The sequence below is a fragment of the Antedon bifida genome, chromosome 7 (assembly GCF_963402885.1).
Source record: "Antedon bifida chromosome 7, ecAntBifi1.1, whole genome shotgun sequence".
In the NCBI taxonomy this organism is placed as follows: domain Eukaryota; kingdom Metazoa; phylum Echinodermata; class Crinoidea; order Comatulida; family Antedonidae; genus Antedon; species Antedon bifida.
The window spans coordinates 4,138,925-4,162,240 of NC_136232.1; the positions used below are offsets into that span (position 1 = coordinate 4,138,925).

The window sequence follows — 23,316 nt, forward strand, 5'->3', positions numbered from 1 at the left end:
TTTATTGTGTTATAGTAACAATTTATGTCAAAAATTGAAGGGGTCGAAAACGGCCATTTTTCGAAAATTTCCCTGTACTATACTACAGGGATTTTTTCCAAAAATAGCCAAATTTCGTCCTTTTTATTTTTCGATAAAATTGGTTACTATAGCATAATTGACATGCGCAGAACCCATTATTCGACTCTGCGCATGTTTATAGTGCTATAGTAACCATTTATATCAAAAAATAAAAGGGTCGGAAAACGGCCATTTTTCGAAAATTTCCCTGTACTATAGTACATGGATTTTTTCCAAAAATAGCCAAATTTCGTCCTTTTTATTTTTCGATAAAATTGGTTACTATAGCATAATTGACATGCGCAGAACCCATTATTCGACTCTGCGCATGTTTATAGTGCTATAGTAACCATTTATGTAAAAAAATGGCAATTTTTCGAAAATTTCCCTGTACTATACTACAGGGATTTTTTCCAAAAATAGCAAAATTTCGACCTTTTTATTTTTCGATAAAATTGGTTACTATAGCATAATTGACATGCGCAGAACCCATTATTCGAGTCTGCGCATATTTATTATGCTATAGTAACCATTTATGTCAAAAAATAAAAGGGCCATTTTTAACAATTTTCAAAAGCCGGCGAGCAGTCTTAAAGTAACAAGTAAACTTAAATTGCATTTTCTCGAGAACTATTTGTACAAGAGGCAAGAGTTATAATTTGTAATTTTAAAACATAATTTGATTTAATGTACAGGTTTTTTCGTACGAATATTTTTTAAAAACCTATTTCTTTTCAAATTCACCCGTTTGTTTTTTACGTTCCTGTTCTATTGTTAGTCAACAGAATCTATTGTTAGTTGAAAGGCTGGTTACATAACCATTACACCAAATTCGCATACACATGATTGTAGCGAAATTAGCTTAATCACACAGATATTTTTTCCCCGGTGAAATCTTATTCTTATGTAGGAGAATTTTACAGTAGGCGGAGGATGCACACTAGGAGTGTCGTTCTATTTTTCTAAGTATCTTTGTACTAATCGTCATTTTAGTGTCAAACGTATAACAGTGACATTTAGCAGGGTACATTTACAAAATTAATTTTATTAAAAATATCTTATGGTTTTGTCATCATCTATGAATTAATTACAATAATTAAAAATAAACAATCTAAAATTTGTTGAATACCAACACCTTTAAACCTTTCTACATTTCCATTAATAAGATGTAAGTATGTTATAACTTAGCCCTATTTGTCTTCTATTGAACAATAGTATAAAATTGTTTTGGTTTTTTTTGAAAAGAAAACATCTAAAACCTAAACCTATTTTCAAACAGTACTTGGATTACCCAGTTTCATTTGAAATTCTATGGTACAAAAACCACACCCTGTAGTTGGAAGTCCTCTATTATATTTATTATATTTGATAAAGACTCAACCTTTACTTTGAGCTGTTTAAAAAAAACTTAAACCCACCCTGTAAGTGCAAATTATTTATAGAGAAACAATTTGAGAAAATAATGGAAAAAAAATTTAAAACAAAACTTTAAAAGTCATATATAATAGCACCATAAAATCTCTAAAGCACATATTTTATATAAATATTCTCATTACATATTACCCTGAGAGTAAAAAAGCTAATTATAAAGTAGATTGTATATTTGTATACCATTTGCAATGAACGAGGTATATTTGTATACCTTTGCAATGAACGAGGGCTTTAAGCCAATCAAATTCATAGGAGGCGTATCATCTCCTTAGAATAAATTCATTTACACAATTTTCTATACTTTTTTTGCTGCATTGCGAAAAGTGGAAGTCAATCAAATCAAATCAAATTAAATTACAATAATAAACTACACCCTATTTTTCTTATATTTGCAAGAAGCAAGACATTGTGGTCTTTAATGCTTATTAGGGCCAAAAAACGAAATGCAGCATAACTAGTGGGTAGGCTCAGCTTTCATAAACTAAGGGTTAACTCAGTTTAGGGCTTGGTAAAAAAAATGGAAGATAGGGCTGGCTATCATGTCAGTTTGTCTTTCTTACCTAAATTAAAAATGTATAATATAAAACAATAAGATTATCAAATTCTTAAAATATCTTTGATGGATATGTTTTTGTTCATAGCAATTAAAGAATACATAAAACTATTTTGTTTATGTATGTTTTTGAGTAAAATTAGGAATTTGTAAAGCTTTTTCATAATTCTGTTTTTCGATTCTTCTCTTCCAACATATTTGAAAGCATTTTCTGTGCTTTGTAGCGATTTAATTCCATGTAACGTAAATCGTGTGTGAACCACAATGCCATTGCACAGCGACGTCCACTTAGAACTGGTAAAACGCCATGTAGATTTTCCTTGCCTGCAGAAAATGCTACGATGCGTCCACATTTAGGTTTCACTTGAGACTGTAAGGAAATATAATTAAGATTATTGTTAGATCCAGCTGACGACCGACAACATATCAATGCGTATGTCATAGGTCATCGCAAATTAAAAGCCTCCTCCTTACCTGAACCTGCAATTTGTTATTTGAAAATATAAATTCCCCTCCTTCAAAATTATCTCCCAGGTACATGATAGCACTCCAGTCCCTCCAGACAAATGCAGGGGGAACTTTGTGGCAGTTACCATCTTCATCCAATTGACAATTATCAGCATGTACTGGGTGACTTAAATCTTGACGATCTGCTGGAGCACCTGAAAGAACAATTAAATTGGTGAGTGTGAAGTATGGACACATGTTTGTATCAAGAGTATCAGGGTGTATGACTTCAACCTGACCATTTTTTAAAGGGTTTTGACCACTCCGAGGCCTGCATAATTGTTCCAACTAGACACCACTTTTTTTCTTGTGGCTACAGCACTGGTTACCTTATAGTCTTTGCTATTACATATTGTGACTTAACTCAATTCTTAAGGGTCTTTCACACCTGTTTCGACATGGTTCCTGTCCGGCGCTGGCAAATCAAATAGAACATCAATGTTTTGTTTTCAAGGCACTCAATTGATAAACAAAACATTGACGTTTGATTTGATTTGCTGGCGCCAGACCGGAATCGTGCCGAAACAGGTGTGACAGACCCTTTACAAAGGGTGTATTGGAGCTCTCCCTTACCACAACCAAAGATATTATAGCTGCAATTTTACAATATACAATTTGTATTCATTTTTTAAACTTTTATTTAAATTCTACTAACCTGGCTCTGTTGTGCGACACGCAAGATGAGTGTATGAATGATATAAAGGTCTTGTTAAATTAAAATATGATTCTGTAAACGCCCTAGCACGTTCACTCAGGTCTAAATAAGCTTGAGCCATAGAATGTGGAATCTTCCTTGCCCTAGCATTCTGGAAAATAAATTATTGTATTAAATGTATTATTGTATTATTAATTGGTCTGTACTCTGAAATAATGATGTACTTGGGTGGGACTCGAACCCATGACCTCCAAATCACTAGCCTGGCGTTCATACCTCTAGACCGCCAAGTTTGCGCTGATGACTTGTGTTGGATTCAAGACCAAGGAAGCAGTGGATACTGCACCAAAAGGGAATCAGATACTTGGAATTGGAAGGCAAACAGCCGAGTTACAACTTGCATTATTTCACGCAATAAATGGAGTTCAATTTTGTTCAACTTGTATTATAAAAGCCTAGCTCAACACAGGCCAGTTCTTTCACATGGATGTTCATGGATCAAACACAAAATGTTGCAAAAAATGTTTTGGCAAGTGTGGGGGATAGTGACATAGAAATATCTTGCTTTACAATTATGCAAATTACAATAAATATTATTTATAATGAATATTTCGTCTGAAGAACAAAGTAATTTATTCCATTTCAAGTTGGTTGGAGAAGAACACATATCTAATAATTTATACATATATTTATTATATCGAAATGAATAATATTGCAACTTTATAATAGAAAATACCATAAATATATGAAGTAAAAACATTCAATAATTTAATTTAATAGCAATGAATATATATATATACAAAAATGTAAAAATAATTTTATTTTAATTATATATTGTTTATATAATAATTTTTCTCTTGACTAATTTAATTAATTAAAAACACTTACCTTCAATTTGCCATGAAAAGACCACTTTCACAAATTTTATATGACCATAAGTTTTAGTATATAGTTTTACACATTTTTGGGGGATGAATTTCTTGGGAGTTGAGCAAGGCGATAGCAAATAAATTTCTTTGACATAGTTAATTCTGCGGTTTATTTCAGTACCTTCCAGTAAGAAACTATGTCTAAGTATGCCAAGTACATTATTTACTCAAATAAAAACCCTGCTTTGAACAAGTGCCCTCCATGGAACATTGTTGGGAATAAACGGAAACCTCAAATAACTGTCTCCCTCGAGACACCTGAACAATATTTATTTATTAATAACAACACAAATTTATGAGGCCAACTTGTTTATAATAAAGTTAGATAATTAAAATAGATCTAAAACTAAAGTTAACCTTGGTTTTGACAAACATCTTTTACGAGTACAAATATACTTACGAGGACCACCTCCAAAACATCGATACCTTTAAAATTTTCATTTTCAGTGTGAGGGTGTGGATTGCCTTCATACCCATCACCGGGGTAGGCGTGGCCCTGGAAAGGAAATAATGTTAACCTTGTTATTAACAGCTGCCTATCATTCTACGCATCTGACTACCTGAGGGAGTAAATGTTTAATTAGTAACCTCTCACCTCATCGGCCCTCCATAGACGGTAGAAAACCAACTGCCAAAAAATCTGTTACCTAATCTGCAATATAAAACTCTGACAATTTATTCAAAAGTGTTTAAATACCATACCTTTTTTCCACAGGAAAAACATATTCTTTTCCCAGTTGAACAAAGAAAGTTATTAACAACCTATTTTGTTATTACAAATTTTCAACCAACTTGAATAGAATATGAATTTCTTGGGGATTATATCTATTTTGCTTATAACTTAAATTAACCAAAAGATCTAAAAATGGTACCTACCGCGCACCCAAAGGGGTAAAACTCTACACCTTTTATCTAAGCATTTTACTCACCATGGCCACCAGTAGCACAGACAGTCCCTCAAACTTTTCAAATGGGGTATGAGGATTGGGGTCATCATCGTATCCATCACCGAGAATAGTATTCATCTGGGGGTAAGTCAATGGAGCAATTTTTTGGTTAAGAGTTCAAAGGTGAGGATGTTCAATCAACCATGCAATAGTACGTTTTACTTTTATACTGACAGATGTTAGTATGTTACGATGGATGATAGAAATTAATTGTATTATACGAGGAAAATGAATTGATGATATTAGTAATGAGTCTATCTGCTTGCAATACAATATTAATATAATATTTAATATAACAATGATAGAATGATGGTAACAGCAAATAATGAGATGATTATTATTATGATTATTGTAATAATGATTATAATTGATGATAAAGCTGATGTTGGTCGTAATACAACAAAATTATTGTTAAATTAATTTTTTAAATCTTATGTGATAATTAAATTCATATTAACATATTACCATTAATACTATAATATACAAGAAAAATGTATTAAATAACAAACAAAAAATGTAATGAATAACCTATAGCAAAATAAATGATTTTGATTATTAAAATTCATAAAATTATTACGTTTAGATTCGCTGCATTAGATGAGAAGTTTAACGTAAGGAAATGTGCAGTAATCTTGTTTCTAGACCTATATCTAAAATGCTGAGGCAATTCTCTTTAGCAAATGTCGCCATTATTTTTCATTTTCATTATAAACAATTTCAATAAAGGATATCACATATTAACAATGCTATGACATCACGTTTCAGTAATAAAACTTCATGTCATAGTAATATACAGTACATCAAATTGTTTACGCACATGAATATTACGTTGTTTTCACGTTTCAGTAATAAAACTTCATGTCATAGTAATATACAGTACATCAAAATGTTTACGCACATGAATATTACGTTTTTTGGTTGCAAGTTTAAACTACTGTAGCTATTTTCAATGTACTTTTAGATATCATGTCAAAATTATTCTGCTGCAATAACTACATTTTTTACTGCAATAATGTATGATTTTAATTTGTTTCAATATTGAAGTTTATGAGGCATCACTGTAAAACAATGTGTATAATGTTTACCAAAAAAAACTTGCTAAATAATTACATGAACAGGTAAATAGTAAACAAAATGTAGTTACTGCAGTAACTGCAGCAGAATAATGTTGACATGATCCCATGCACCTTTTACATGAAAAATAATCTACTCTATATTCTAAATCACTATTCAACTACGAGGCCTACTATACTATACCTGTGAATGCATAGTAAATGCTATATAATAGTTTAAACATGCACAAATGCTATATAAAATTTAGTTTGAATTGTTGCCAATTATTGTGTTGTGCTGCTCTCCATAAATAAGTCCAGCTAGGCTTAAAATGAAACCTAAACAATTTATTAAAGTCAAAATTACTGAATGAAAAAATTACACCGCTGTGGGATCAGAGATGGAGAGAATAAAGTAAGTAGAAAGCTAAATCGAAACAGTAAAAGGAAAAACAGCCAGAAAGAAAGAAAGTGCCAAACCATTTTAAGTAAGTAGTAACTTGATGCTTGGCTACCAATCTCAGAGTTCTGTGTTCTAGTCCTGTCTGATCACAAATTGTTTTCTTCTGCCATTCAAGTGAAATTATCATTTTGCCATAGTATAAATTTAAATTATAGATTTAAAAATCTTGGTTGAAAAAGCAAATGATAATAATTGTTTGTATAATTAATACCATAATAACAAGTAACTAAAGTACTGTTTTTCACTTGACTTAGTTAATCCATTACAAAGAACAGCACAACACTTAGTATTTGACATGTTTTTAATGTTTTTACATGGATTGAAATTCAATTTGCGGTTAATGTTTATCTACATGTTGAAGAAATGTTGCAAGGAAGAAGCCAAATGAGAAGGGATATGATTTTAAAATCATTTTGCTAAGTTACTTTCTGACACATGATATGGGCTCTCTGCAAGATGTGTCACATTTACTGTTATTAAACTTGAATTTCAACCCTCAGGCCCAAAACAGAAGCAGTGAAGTGACTAAAACAGGCCTACACTAAAAGGTGGATTGGTTGTACAGTTAGTTATAAAAACACAATATATATCAGTAAAATAACCAAGAATTAAGAAATGTGGCGATATAATGTTCCAAAGTAAGAACATATTAGGAATTAGGAAAAATCATTTTCAGTTCAATGTATTTGTCTCACAAAGGAGAAAAAAGAACCTAAAAAATTGGGGTTCAAGTTTGTTTTTCTCCTTATAAGATGTAGATGGAATGTGATAAAAAGTCACAAAATTTATGATCCCCAAAATGTCTGGCTAACATGCTTCCAATTCCTGGTTTCCTTAACCCCTTCCTGCAATTCCATGCCCACTTTTGTACGGGAGCATGTTGCTTAAACAATTTTCCCTCTGCAACATAGCCCCCAAGACAATTACAGTACTTTCCTAAACATTTTCTGCCAATGCATATGTCTATCATATTTAAAATAAAAGTGGGGAAATGTCTGCAAACAACAAGCAAGAACCATCTGTACCAAGATTCAAACTAATGTTCACCAACAAAAACAAGATATTCAAGAAAACCATAAATAATAAAAGTGTGCGAAATCCTTTCACAGTAACAATAGCCTACAATACTGTAAATAAATGGAGAAAACCTGTATAATTTTATGAAAATAAACAATTTTGTTTATAAAATATTACATAGATATATTAACATCATATTGAATATATTTTCATTAATAAAAAACATCACATTAAAATTACTTACAGCTATCTACAAAAATGTCAAATTATTGCATCTGGTATAAAACAATAGTATAAGTTTTTTTAAATATATGTAATTTAAGAGATATTAATTACTAAGAAAAATGCACATTAAAATAAACTTCATTCATTATGTATGTTAATAATACCTGTATTTGATGCTATGTATGACAAAAGAAAATGTTGAAATTAATACTAACATACACTTGTCAGTTTGTGTTGAAATCAGTAAAATTGAAATGAATATGTAGAAGATACCAGTGGGTGGTGGAGAAACAAAACAAAGGATAAAAGGTAGGAAATACTTAGTTATGATATCTCCAGAGCTGTCCAACAGTATAAATATATAAATATTTAAACTATTATTTTCACAACTTTGTCACTTTTCATATATCCAAATTTGGTTTGGTTTGGGACTTTCCATTAAACCTTAAACCAGGCAACAATTTGAGATTTGTTTTGTATGAATTTGAATGTTTTAAATTATGCTTTGTGACCTTCATGTGCTTTCCTGGTGATGTATTGATTTTTCTGTTATTGTCCATTAATAGAATGAGTTTGAATCTATAAAAAAAAGTTATATAAATGCAACGAAAAGATGATAAGTTATTATATTGATTTTCACAATTCATAGAAAAATATACAGAAGAGCTTAACTTTATTATCAGCACACTGACTCTGGAATAGTATAATATGAAATTGGGTGAAATTTCAGAGTGTGGGCTATTTAAGAAGATCAAATTTATGTCAAAGTCAACATTCTATTTTGTGAAAAATAGAATGTTGTTACAAAAAAAAAATGATGATGATGCCAGGTAGGTGTAAATACCATTATCCAACAGCGGTGTCATTTAAAGTTCTTCTTTCGTAAATATACCTCTCTTTGGAGAGATAGAGGCTATTGTTGGTTTATCCAGGTAAGTGAGGCATGAAATAGAATCTGTAGGTTCAAACTTGAACCAATACAGTATTCAAAGGTGTGGTAGTGTGGAAAATTACACCAAAGTCAGTATGGTAATGGAAATAGTTTGCACTAGTAAAGGGATCATGTCAACATTCTACTGCAGTAACTGCAGTAACTGCTTTTTTAACTGTATAACCTATGATTTTAGTTTATTTCAATGTAGAAATTGATGAGGCAAAAAAAGCTCCCTAAATATTTGCATGAACAAGTTAAAGACTGTTTAAACAAAATGTAGTTATTGCAGTAGATAACTTTTGATATAATATCCCTATGATGGATTGAGAAATGATGTAGCATTCAATATTAGGAATGAAAATAAAAACAAAAATGATGAATGATGACATACATGCTATATATGCAAAATAAAAATAAGAATGGTTATGAAAATTGATGAAATATTATTTACATATCAAAACAAATGATTATGTTGACAATATTTTGTTCCAAGACAATTTAATCATCAAAATTATAAATTTATAAAATATTTGAAAACAATTGTGTATGAATTTTCTGAATTTCAATCTAATTAACATAAAATAGATTGATGTTTTAAGACAAACAGAAGAATTTATAAGAAGCAAATTAAAAATGGTGGAACAATTATAATAGTGTCAACATTAAATAATAAACTTTAAAAAATACATGTTAAAAATATTTCATTACCTCAAATTTATAATAATAATCATTGCAACATTTTATTCGAGTTGAAGACAGTCAAATTCAAATTTTAAAAACATATTTAATAAATATATTATCAAATTAAAGCATTTTGCTGCTATCAAACCATAATTTTGTTTAAATGACATACATTTTTTGTTAATCATGAATTTCAATGTCTTTAGTTTTCCTACATAAAATGTATACAAAATGCAATTTCTTTGAAGTTACAAGATAAATGTGTCCATAATATAGAGATTACAATGAAAATGGGGGATTGGTGGCTCACTTCAAGCAATGCCTACTGCTGATTGAATAAATCAGCTCTTCTCATAAAAATTATTCTTTTTTTAAAACAATCACAACCAACCACATCCCCACAGCGGATGCACATTAAGGTTGTGTCAGCATATTTAAAGCAGTTTGGTACAAAGAAGGCCTATAGTTATAGGACATAGATAGAAACCATGATTGGAACACAAAGGAAACAACATGCTTTCCTTCCTACAAAACATCATCTGTATTTTGGACAGACATATTTATGTTACCACTTCAAAGAGAGATCGATGAATACAAGAACAGAGAAAAGACCCACCTGTGCAAGATCCATTAACATCTGACACTCGTCTGCAGTTGTTAAGCTGTCCGCCACGACACGGTTTTCCCCCTTTAATGACACACCATTCTCAACAATCTTCAAACCTTGCAGCAGTGCAGCAGCCTTCTTCAACTTTTTAGCTTTCCTACTGCTGACTTTTTTCTCTGCATCTTCTTTTCCACCATTTTTGTTATCATCAACTGCTCTTTTTTGTATGTTTTTAGTTCTTTCGCCCGTTTTCTCTTCCCCGGGGGACTGAGATGGGCGCTCACCTAAAAAATGACCATTATCTTCTGAATTTTTATCTGAGATATCAACAACTACATCGTCTTCTTCTTTTCCAATATCTTTCTTATTATCCTCACTTTTCTTTTCTTTTTCATAAGCTTTATTCTCCTTACTTTCTTCTTTAATGTTGTCTTCCTTTCTTTCATTATCATCCTCATCATCTTCGTCATCCTCCTCATCCAAGTCTTCACTATATTTGTCTCTTGCATTTTCCAACTCTTTCCCTCGTTCTATTAGTTCTTCTATTTCCTTGTTATTGTCATCTTCCTCCATGTATTCGTCTACAGTGGGTTTCTCATATGGGTCATCATACATCTGTATATATATATATAGAATTATATTGGAAACTGAACAAAACATGTCAAAATGTGACCTCCTATTAAGAGATTACAAATATTTAGCTACCTTTATTATGGATATACAGTAGTGCCAAACCTTATTCTTATTTACTATTCCTAAACCATAAATGTCAACATTTTGTACTCTTTTTAACGATGGGGCTGATACCTATGTCGTTCTCGCACCTTTATTCCCCTAAAATATTAATGCCATTTTACACTGTAGAACTGAGACTAATTTCCTTCAAAAGACTGATCATTTTTATGAGCACTTTGAAAATTACCGGCCATCTTTCGCACATAAGGTTAATATAAACGGTGGTTGTGGTGCTATTTAGGTTTTCATAACAATCCTGGTATTATATTGTTTTATATAAAGTTTGTGGTACACCACGTGTATTAGTTCTGAAAAGAACTGTTGAGAAACTCAACAGTTCTTTTCAGAACTAATACACATGGTGTACCGCAAACTTTATATCAACAATCCTGGTATTACGACAAAGCCAGGACTGGTAACTGCTACTAATTTTCACTGAATACTTACATCACCATCCTCCCCCCAGAATTTCATACGAGCATAAGCAAGCATTTTCTTTTCCATTAGAATTCGATTATAATATAAATCTGCATCCTCACGGGGTTGGATGTCCTGTTTGTCGTCTGCTCCCACATGTAAGTAGTACCTCATGTTAGACTTCATTACTTCGTCCTCCGGAGAAAACAACAAATAGGTGAGAGCGTTTTGTGCAGCATTTATCAAATTTTCAACTGAAAAGAAAAGATTTTAAAGCAATAATTTGTATTATTAGATAGTGACAAAAATGATAGTGACAAAGATGATGGTGACAAAGATGAAGGTGACAAAGATGATGTTGACAAAGATGAAGGTAACAAAGATGAAGGTGACAAAGATAATGTTGATGGATGAAATGAATGATGATGAAAATGTTAACAAAGATGAAGAAGACAAAGATGAAGGTGAAATTGATGATGGTGACATAGATATTGACAACCATGAAAGTGATAAAGAGGATGGTGAAAAAGATGATGGGTCACAAAGAAGAAAAATATGACAATGATGATGGTAATGTCAATGGTGACAAAGATAATGGGACAAAGGAAATGGTGATATGACAAATATGGTGACAAATTGAGGAGCTTATTGGAAATTTGGTTTTTAAAAATATATAATGTTTAATTTTGAATAAACACAAACCTTTAAAATATGCAAACTGTAAGAAGTGAAAATGTTGTGGTAAGTACTTCTCATATTCTGCACCTTCAAAATTAGCTAACACTGATTCACAGCCTTCTTTACAATGTAACGTTGATGCATAATGATCTGAAATTAAACATTCATATCATAAATTTAAAATGTTCACCTGAATGAACTGTTTTCTATCGCAAGTATTCTTAAAGCGAACAGTACAGTATATGAAGTTGATCACCTACTGTACGAATCTAAATCTTAATTTAATAAATTTTACTGTTTCGCTTGTTTAAAAAAAATATAATTTGAATTCATGCGAAAATTTGTGATAAAGAATATCCACTTTATTAATCTTCATTAAAATGCATTAAACACAATTTTATATGTAATACTAACAAATAGTTTATTGTCTATGATTTTTGTGTTTTTGTTTTTATGTGCACATCCATAATTGATATTATCATTAATTATTTTTTAACTAATACTATATTCAAATTTCTAAATTTCAGTCTTTGATGGTCGTTTTGTAATGTATATTTTTATATATTTTATTTGTTTTTAATAAAAAATGTCCATTGTATAGATTTTTGTATCAGTTGAACATCTGTTCAGTTTTAATAACAATTGATAATTTCATTTAGAAGAAAAAAATATATTACATAGATTAAAAAGTCTAATTTGGGACACCCCAATTCAGTGGACACTTTCTTGTGACAACCAACAAGAGGAACTATATGTTTTAACCCTTCGGCCAATCACTATTCAGGGTTCCCCTCTATTAACGGGACACTCTGTTTGGTCCTAAATGTTTCAACTTAATAGGGGTTCTACTGTATTAGACTACAGAATCTAAAAAAAAGACTGGGACAATGATTCAGACCAATTCTAAAACTAACTATAATAACCAACAACTTTTATTATTCAATTTAATTATAATGATATGCGTTCAGTAACAGGAAGAGGGGAAGGTCAAGTAATAAATGGAGCAAAAATTAAATACTCATTATAATATACAGTATTACTTCCACTCTACTGGACAGAAAAGTATTTTTAGAAACCAGCCTTCGGGTAGTTCTTCAATGAAAGTAGTGATGTGACATAGTACTATTCATGAAGATCAGAGTTCTTGGTTGATTGATTGATGATTGATAGTCTAAACTATTCAATGAGAAGTATACTAAACTGAAAACCGCCCAAAAAAATAACCTGCAATTTTCCCTTTAGGAATTTATAATTTCAAGAGCTACTAAAAGTGATTATGGTATATTTGTAATACTTTTGGGAAATTGAAATTGAACACTTTTGTCTACCCATGGGTCTATTTGTTTTATCTAAAAATTAAATAAAACAAAAATAAAACTTGGTTTCCACAGGCTCCAAAATTAATGATTAGTTTTAAATTAGAAAATTAGACAAAAATAAATTTGGAATTCAAGAGCAATTAAAAACAACAAACTTCATTTGTCTATTTACAGTAACTTAATCTTACTAGATATTGCTTCGTAAAGATCTAGAAAATCTCTATCATCGCATTTTCCTTCACACAGTGCACGGCACTCTAAATCAGCTACCCAGTAAGCCTTGAGGGACTCTTCCATCTCATAAATAACACCTGTCCAGTTCTGTGCTTGATAATAGTCCAAACCTTTCCTAAAATGTGCCTGCAGAAAATTATATAAGAATAAATAAATCATTGTAAAATAATGTTTGATTTAAGATTGATCAACTTGATGTGATATATTTGGTGAATTTGATTTACAACTTTTACTCTGACAGCTGTATGCAAAAATATGTTGTTTCAAACATTGAACCCAGTGGCTCAATCTCATGTCATCTGAATATGTAACATTCAACATTTTCTCACCTTAGAGCAAACCTAGTATGGCTATTAATTGGTTGCAATTGAAATGGCTATAAATCTTCAGGTAAAGTTGCTGAGTGTTGAAGTACTTTTACCTTTTTACTATGAGTACTCTAAACCTGGTGATCCATTGACTGTTACCACAATCATCAATGTATCTGAAGTGACTAAAATTAACTTATTTACTAGGAACGGACTGCACAAGTCAACCAAACCAGACAGCAGACCCAAAATAGTCTTGTCTGGTTTTCAGAATAAAATAGAAAAGAATTTGGACATTTTTTGGGAAGTTTTTCTTCATTGAGACATTATCTTACTTGATGCAACTCTTACTGTACTCCCTTATTTCTGGGTCAGTCCTTTGATGCACAGTACAGTATTTGATACAACACTTTTTCCACTTCTTTACCAAGTCAGTACCTACTTGATGCAACTCTTACTCCACTTTTTTACCAAGTCAGTACTTACTTGATCCAATTCTTACTCAACCTTTTTCCCAATTCAGTACTTACTTGATCCAACACTTACTGCACTTCTTTACCAAGTCAGTACCTACTTTATCCAACTCCCTACACTTCTTTACCAAACCAGTACTTACCTGATGTAGCTCTTACTCTACTTCTGAGTCTGAGCCAGTACTTACTTGATGTAACTCTTGCTCCAAATCTACAAATGCTTCTTTACTGGCTGAAATTGACTCGTAATATTCCAGATTACTTTTCATAATATCATCTTGCGGGTTGCCTTGTAGATATGTATAAGCAGCTGACATGGCTTTATCATACTGAAAATCCTGTGAATAAAAATAAATTAAAACAAACATTAAAACTTTGACTACAAATACAATGAAATTACTAAAAATCAGGCCTTTTTCAGAGTATAAGAGAAATTCAACATTTTGAAAGATAAATTTAATTTGATTTTACATGTGTCAAAAATTGTTATTCTCATGTTTTCAGTCTTTAGTCGCATACAGTATGTCTAGCACTGATGGTTTTCACATCCACATTTTAGATGACTAAAAATAACAAGGAATAAATGGGGGAAAACTCATCAGAAATTTCATTCATCCTAGTTAAATCAACTTAACAAAAACATCAATAAGAAGCAACAACCATGGCAAAAGGCCTTATCAAATGAATGTTTTGTTGGTTCATTTTCTTGTACACACTACTATTACTAAAGTGCAAGAAAAACCATTTCATAACTGTCAATACAAACAGCAAAAAGAAAAAAAAACACCATCCTTTATTTTTCATAATAATTTAATTTGAATATTGGAAATTGGCTGTGAAACCATTAGGGACATCGTACATTAACAGCATGACTATGTCTTCAAACATGTAAAAAATATCCAGACCTATTACACTTGTCTCCTGAGAATGTCCTTATGTCTTCATATCAAAACAAGCTAAGTGAATTTCAGGACTATTTGCATGGATTTATTGACTGCTAAGATAAGCATGTACTATTTTCAAAATCGTGCCAATTGATCATAAAACAAAACGTTATAAGGTGCATACATTTTATCAACTAATGTTACAGTCCAAAAAATTGTGTTTGTTTATGAATAAAACAATTGGTAAACAACAAAATTTATTGTAAATTATAATGGAAATCGGTTTTAAAAACCCAATTTGATAAGGTCAGTGACTGGCATGAACATTTGACTACTTTCTGGGGAATTAGCTGACCAGTTTGTGAATGGTATCATGTCTAGAAATAATAAACGTCATGCAGTAACAGGCTCCTATATTAACTTTATTTTAACTTAATTTAAGTTTCAAAGGTCATTAAAGAAGAGAGAAAATTAAGAAAAATAACAGCAGTTTGAATAAAATTATACTGTAGATTCATAATTAAACATTATGAACAGGAAAAAATGATGTTACAGTTTTTACAATTATAAGAATTACATTAAGAATCACATAATGTGACTAATATTTAAGTTGTTTTTACCTACAGTATAGATCTAAAATATTACACTTACTTCCCTTTAGAATGTCCTTTGGTAATAGAAATCAGAAGTCACATCAATAAAATTTGAGGAAAAAAAAAGTTGTAAATCATAACCAACTGTAACTAATGATTTACATTGTTGCTATGGATATTTTCCAACAAACTCTAAAGCTTGGTTCCCACTTGCACATTATACAAGCTAAGTAAGTAAGTACAGTAATATGACCAATCACTGTACGATAGATCATCCAATTGTCACTTGTGATTGGTCAACTAGCTGCATTGTATCAAAGTGGGAACCAAGGCTTCGCAAACAACATGACCACAACAAAATTGGGTCAGTAAAAGTTGGGTTCATGTTAATCATAAGGGTATGGTTGATGGATTCCACAGTGGCTTTGGTATTAGGCAACAGGAAACATCTGCCAGTGTTTTACTACTGTATGTTATTAGCACACTATGTGATTGTTTATAAATGGAAACAATCGTGATGGTCAGCAACATTTGTTGTTGTTTCTGTTGCGAGCAAACAACTGATTATATAGCCTGTAAAGTAAAGTCTACACTATCAAACTTTACCTGGAAAAAAAATGTAATGTGCCTATATACAGTATGGACATGATGATGTCATATCACTACCATATTTGGGCATATCACTACCATTATTTGGGCATATCACTACCATATTTGGGCATATCGCTACCATATTTGGGCATATCGCTACCATATTTGGCCACATCACACTTTTTTTGTCAAACTTAACTAGTTAATGCAATGACGGAAAAACATAGACTACAACATGTTCAAGCAGGTCTTGTTCACAGTGAAGAAAGCGGTATCCAATGGAGAATGAATAACGAAGAGCTAGATTAATTACGGTTGAACACTGGACAACACGTTTGTGTCATGACAACAGATGCTCAAAAGTCAATAACGTTTAAGCGAATATAATGTGCTATCTTAAAATATATATTTAAATTAGTGTCCTGGTCTTTACCATTGTTGGCAGGATGCCTGATGATAAAGGTTAATCCACAATTAATTCCTTTCCTTACGTGGACCTATACACATACAGTACAAAATAAGCACAGTCGAGTGTGTGTCTGCGATGGCTAGTGTTCAAGAAGAATCCTGTAAATTGTGTTTTTTCACTTGGGATGTATACATATTTCTTGCACTGAATAAAATGTGTCTGCTTATTTTCTACATTTATCTTAGTTTCCATTAGTATTCAATGATTCATGTGTTGCATGTTTAATCATTATTTTTTTTAATTGACTTCTAACCATGGATGAATTAATAATTAATTAAATAATTTCTCCATAAGTCAACTCAGCATGGTCATTCTTATGTATTTACTGTACTTGTTGACATAAATTCATTGTGTTAATTATCATTTTTAGTCGCGTGCAACTCGATTCTACAGCTCATTATGTCGGTCGGTTGGTCGGTAAACACTAACTTGAGCACACGACTGCAGCCATGTATATGGCCTTGTTACTGATTGAACTCCCTTTCTATTAGATATTAATAATTTAAACTACAGTAATAAGTTTTCTATGCAGCACCCTTAAATTTAATCTCAATATTAAAGTTAATTAATAGAGGTATATTATAGTGAACTATAATATAAGAATATCTCTGGTTATTGGTTATTTAATACATATTTAAATACATACAGCTAGATCAAATTTGAAACATGAGCTAAGCACAATCTACTTACATTACTGTAAGCCTACTGAAATTGAAAGGAATGTTCATGCTGAACTTCAGAGGTATTAATTCAATGACTTGTCACAACCTACAGAATTAGTTTAGAGACAGCTGAGCTTTGTTGCTGTAATTATGGGATACTATGAGGCTAATGGCTCATTTGATTACTTTAGGAACTAGAATTAACTGTGTGGTTAAAAGTGAAGCAATTGATTAATCCACTGTATAACAACCTGTCTGACTGATTATTTTGATCATTTATATAGTCATTTTGTATTTGGTTTAAAATTTGACAGGTAAAAAATGATTTGATAGAAAAATTGAATTCATATGATGGAAGTACATGCATTTGATATCTAATTTGGGATTGGGAGATGTTAAATGTAACCTTGTTGTTCAATTTAGGATGATGGTGGGGTGCAAGGTTATTGTTTAATTTGGGGTTGGATGGATATAATATTATAACCTTGTTGTTTTGGATACTAAATACAGCTTGAATTATTTGCCCAGTAATATGTGGATCAAAACTTGAAGAAAAAAATGGGGTACAAAGAACCTTAAATCACATTTATCTTTCTTTCAATTTACATTTGTAATGTCTATTAATAAATATAGATTAAATACTATACTCAAAAGAAGAAGAATGTCATTTGTAGTTGATTTGATACAGTACCAAATCAGGTAACACTAAGTTTACTACAATATAGTATTGTATATTTCAGTAAAGTATGTATGTTTTATTAAAATTCATACTTGTCCATTATACTCGAGAACCAAAGCCAAATCACAATTAATTTGTATTTTAAACACATTTCATAATAAATTTTTAAAGATATAAATTGTATACTGTACTATATTATTACTAGTATTACTGTTACAGTATGGAATTCCACAGTAAATACAGGATTTCTCCAGGCTTAGAGAGATGCACTCCCAATGGGCATGTAACAGGAATTAAGACTACATATCTCATAAGATAGACAGAAGAACATTATCTTTATTTCACTACTATACTAACATCCCTATTTAAAGCATATGGCAGACACGCATGGCAATTAAAGTGGAATCATGTTTTGGATTAACTAATTGCATATGTATTAACATTAACAAGCAAATCCGTGTCTGACATTTGTATGACCTAGTTTCTATTCCTTTGTAGGATAAAAATAACTTTGAAAAACTTATCTTAATAGTAAATCGGTTTGGTGTTATTATTCATAATTAATAGAATATGAAAATAGCAGAGAGATCAATAATTGTACCATATCTCCTCCTAACCCACATGGCCGGCAATCCTATTATTTATGCTGGAGTACCTTTTAAGTCTCTATAATTGTTTTTAGTGATCTTTTCATGATTTAGGTCAGTACATGAATTGAGAAACTTTTGCATACACATTTTTGATAAAAAGTAGTAGGACAAAACATCTGAAACAAAATGATACACATGAAATGACGACTTCCCCCTTTTACACATACTTTACAAATATGAAACATTTAAATTTAACTTTAAAAAGTTCAAACCAAAGCAAACGAAAAAAAACTATTTATAGGCTTACACAACCTTTCTATAAATTAAAATAAGTTGAAAAGTTGTAAATGACCTCTTGACCTTTACCTAAATAAAGACACAATAAACTTACTCAAGCATATAGGTGGGAATAAACAAAACCTAGCAGGTATTATAAGCTGAATCCCTTGTGTACTTAGCAAATGTTTTGTTCACTTTTATCCAATGAGATGGCACTATTTAAGCTTACTTAAAATGTGTAATAATTCTTAAACTTTCACTTTGTAAATCTGCTTTGTTTGCCAACAAAGTTAATATATATTTAGACATTATTATTTTAAAATATAAATTCTATTATTTAGAACTATTTTAAAATAAAAACTTTCTCCTCCTTTTCTCAATAGTAATATTAAATTATATTTAAATTACTTATTTAGTAATATTTAATAATAAGATGACTAGGCCACCCCAAAAACAATTTTAAAACATAGTAGAACTGGACATAGATTAGCAATGCATACGGTCGGCTAGACCCCATACTTGTCTGGTGCTGTGAGTTCAATTTAATACGTGGCAGACAAATCTTAGACGGCGGAAGCTAACAACGTGACAACATACAAACAAACTCCGTCTTGTTTACTATCAGCAAAACATGCTAAACACCTGGTTTAATGTGCGTGTCATTCCTTTAAAATAATAAATATAAATAAAGGAATTATTACCTTAAAATAAGCAAACTGTAAATAGCTATAAGGTATTCTTCCCAAGAACTTTTCAGTAACTTCTTGATTCATAGTTTCGGGCCGATTTCCAAGATTTTGAAACTTGCATCTCCGTAAACATTCCGCTTGGAAAAACACGCTTTCAAAGAAAGTTAGCTCCGTTAATTCATTCGCATTTGTGAATGATACTCTAGAAACATTGTTGCATTTTATACGACATGAAGTTAGTTGATAACGGTAAAATTTAAATTCACTTATTGCCTTTTCAAGTAGGTTTATCGTATCCTTCCAGCCCTCCCGCGAGTAGGCTTTCATGCCTTCTTGGTACAACTCATCGTACGTCTTTTCGAAGGCTAGGTACGATTGAACTGGAGTAACGCCTAGAATTAAAATGTAATACGAAATTGTAACCGTAAAAACTATTGAAATTGAAGATATAAACTGAGCCATAATAAAGTGTCCTCTTGTTTGCTTTAGAGTCTTGAAAACGTAGTGACCAAATTTAGCACGTACTTAACGTCGCCGTGTGGGAAAATCATTGAATCGACCATGCATGATAACGAACAATGGTGGCGCTATTGTAAACAATAGTTTTATTTTATAGACTCAATAAAATAGCAAAGAACTAATAAAGCTAGTCCTACAGAGTATTAATTTTAATATGCTTATTTAATGTGAGTCTGCAAAATTCGATTTCCAGAACATCACACCTTCAGGGCCAACGAAGTGTACCTTGAATATGGGCCGACTACAAAACATATATTGCTCCTCGTGTTACCCGTCAGTTCATGGCAAAGTATTGAATTATAATTAATAGAGGTGTCCTCGAGGAGAGGTCCATTCAGAAGTCGTAGGCCTATACATACTACTGTATGTACTTTCATTGAATCCTCTTTCATCCACAATCATACTATTTTAACTATTCAGTACGATAGCGTATTGCAAATCGTTTGCCGTTTTTCTAAATTTGAATACCATCTACTGTTGACGTATGTAGGCCTACGGAAGAGTAGGCCACAAACCAAGCAGTCATAAGTGAATAGACAACAATGTTTTATGGAGTATCGTTTACCCGCGAAATTCAAACGCTATTGGAATATCGTGGAAACAGTGAAGCGAATCTATTTATGCATAAAAATCAAAGAATCAGAGTACATACTAGAATTCGTCTTGGATTAAGTAGTAAACTCTCACTTATATGATTATGGTTTAGTTGCTTCTCCCATTTGCTTTGCCTTTTCTTCTCTATTGAAAGACGAAGTACTCATCAGTGTTGACAACATTGTTAAATATTTAAGCCTACTTGATCAAGAATCTACTCTTACTTATAACAATCAACTTTTATGCAATATTTTTAATTTTTGATCCACTACTTTTTCAAATAAGCAAAATATCATTTTATTTAATTGTGTTCAGAAATATTTAGTTTATACCACAAGATTTACTATTTAGATTTTGTTGTTATATTTCCACCTTCTGTTGCTAAGCTTATATTTGTTGCAAAGGCTCCTCGAGACTAAGAAGACTGTGCCTTGTGATGAGCTATTGAGTGAAAAAATATGAAAAAAACTTCTACAAAGATGTTATCTTCTTTCATATAAACAGTTTATTCAAAATTCTATCAAATTATCTAAATTACAACCTGATTCTCTCTAAAGCTTTATATACAAAATGGAACCTAGTAAAATGATGATAGCAACATAAATAACTAAAATAATCATTTCAATGATTTATAACATTACAATAACAGACAAGGGTCTTTTAATTGATATAGTTAAAGAATAATTGTTTTAGGTTCTAATATAGGCCTACTTTGATGCTTAATCGCGAGAAGACGAGTATGCTTGCTATTTGTATAATTTCTTGAGTCGAGCACACTGCAGAAACTCTCGCATTTTTATATTTTTCCGTTTTATATGAACCTATAGCTTAATTCACACTAGAAACGCAACGCAATAACAAGCGACTGTTCGAATAATCAATCGCTTATTTACGTTGCGTTTTACGTTCTTATGTTAAGTATCTAGTGGAAACCAAGCATATAGCACTACCATACCTACAAATAGGTTTTAGAAAAAAAACATCCCAAACTGATATTGATATTGGGTTATTAAAGTTTCGTTCCTATATTCTGGCGCAAGCAATTTGACAAATCGCAAAGCAATGGTTCATCCGGACTGTCTGTGGCTTGTGATTGGTCAATTCACTTGCGTTACGTGTATGTTCGTAAGTTGTGTCATAGTGGGAACCAGACCAAAGGAAGATAGTAATTTTGAAAAATACCACCGTGGGGCATGGCACCTTACTCTTTGGGTCCACCGATAACCACGATTATGCCTGTCATTGCCTACCCAAAATTCCCATATTGAGCCCTCTACAAACCTCTACACGTGTTAATATTGTTACGTTTTGTATGAATAACGACATGCTATTTTAAAATTTGGCACAAAATATAGATTTAAGATAATAATAATGAAAAAAGAATATACATACCGTATAAAATTATTAACTAACAAAACATTTGCATATGTAATTTCAGAGATCATTATGAGGTAATCTCTAATAAATTGATATCGAAGTAGTATTTAGTATTACTGTAATATTATTAACATATTATTGTAATAACTATAAATAGCAATATCAAAATAAAATCAAAGAATTAAACTAATAAAAATAATACTGTTATAGTAATAAAACAATTTAATATATCAAAAACATATTTAGAAAAAAAAAACGGACAAATAAAAAATGTTTATATCTAATAATAATAGTAATTTAATCTTGTAGTTACATCATATAAAATTAGGATATTTCCATTTCATATACTAATCAATTAGGATATTTCTATTCCATACTAATCAACGATATTTTATCCCAACATTTATTAATATATTATATTAAAAAATCTCAAAAATCTTTTAAAATATTAATATTTCATGAATCAAATTCCACAATAATTTATATCTTTCGTTTTTTAATGACACATCACTATTGTGTCGAAAAGTTATTCTGCAGATGCTGAGAACTATTTGAGCATACACAGAATGACTTTTGGACTAAACAGCTGTCACAAAAATCTACTACTATTTGCTATCTATTTTGGTCACTTCAAAATAATTGGTCTTCCCACAAAAATTGAAAAAAATTATGTTTGAATTTGCTTGTACAAAATTGAAGTATAAAAGATTATGTAGGATTATTATTTTGTAACATGAAGGGAGTGATCAAGTGCCTGATTGTATAGGTGCAAGAACTAAGGGTCAGAACTGACCCTGCAAAATATATTAAAGAGTTAACTTTTTGACACTTTGATATCCCTCTGCCAACAACAAAAATCGTTCAAACATGTTCCAGAGGCACATATATTTTACCACCAGATTCTCTGTACTGTATCACCACATATGGCATTATATGTCCAGTGTCATAGGCAAATTCCGTAATACAGCATCACATAAGTATCACATGTAGCACGTGCTTTATGTTATAGCTAAATTAGACTTATGGCTTTTGACACAAGTTCCACATGTGATACTTATGACACTGTATTACGGTATTTAACTGTGGTACTTTACACATTGTAGATACAATACCAAGAACTTGGTAGCAAAGTGAGAAATAGGTCTTCTACAAGTCAATTCAAACT

The 23,316-nt window shown here is 31.2% G+C and overlaps 1 protein-coding gene across 2 annotated transcripts; it reads right to left on the reverse strand.

The window, feature by feature from the left end:
* Window positions 1-1,089: 1,089 nt before the first annotated feature.
* On the reverse strand, window positions 1,090-20,174 carry LOC144848692 (prolyl 3-hydroxylase 1-like). Of its 2 annotated transcripts, none has more exons than XM_078705541.1 (10): window positions 19,674-20,174; window positions 14,414-14,563; window positions 13,399-13,570; window positions 11,916-12,041; window positions 11,244-11,467; window positions 10,071-10,676; window positions 4,536-4,631; window positions 3,207-3,357; window positions 2,519-2,706; window positions 1,090-2,414 (listed from the first exon to the last, which is right to left on the reverse strand). In XM_078705541.1, exons 1-10 carry the CDS (start codon window positions 20,121-20,123, stop codon window positions 2,205-2,207), a joined length of 2,373 nt encoding a protein of 790 aa, XP_078561667.1. In that variant the 5' UTR covers window positions 20,124-20,174; the 3' UTR covers window positions 1,090-2,204. The 2 variants fall into 2 exon arrangements, with proteins under 2 accessions (XP_078561667.1, XP_078561666.1); XM_078705540.1 differs by lacking the exon at window positions 4,536-4,631 and adding an exon at window positions 5,065-5,160.
* Window positions 20,175-23,316: the final 3,142 nt, after the last annotated feature.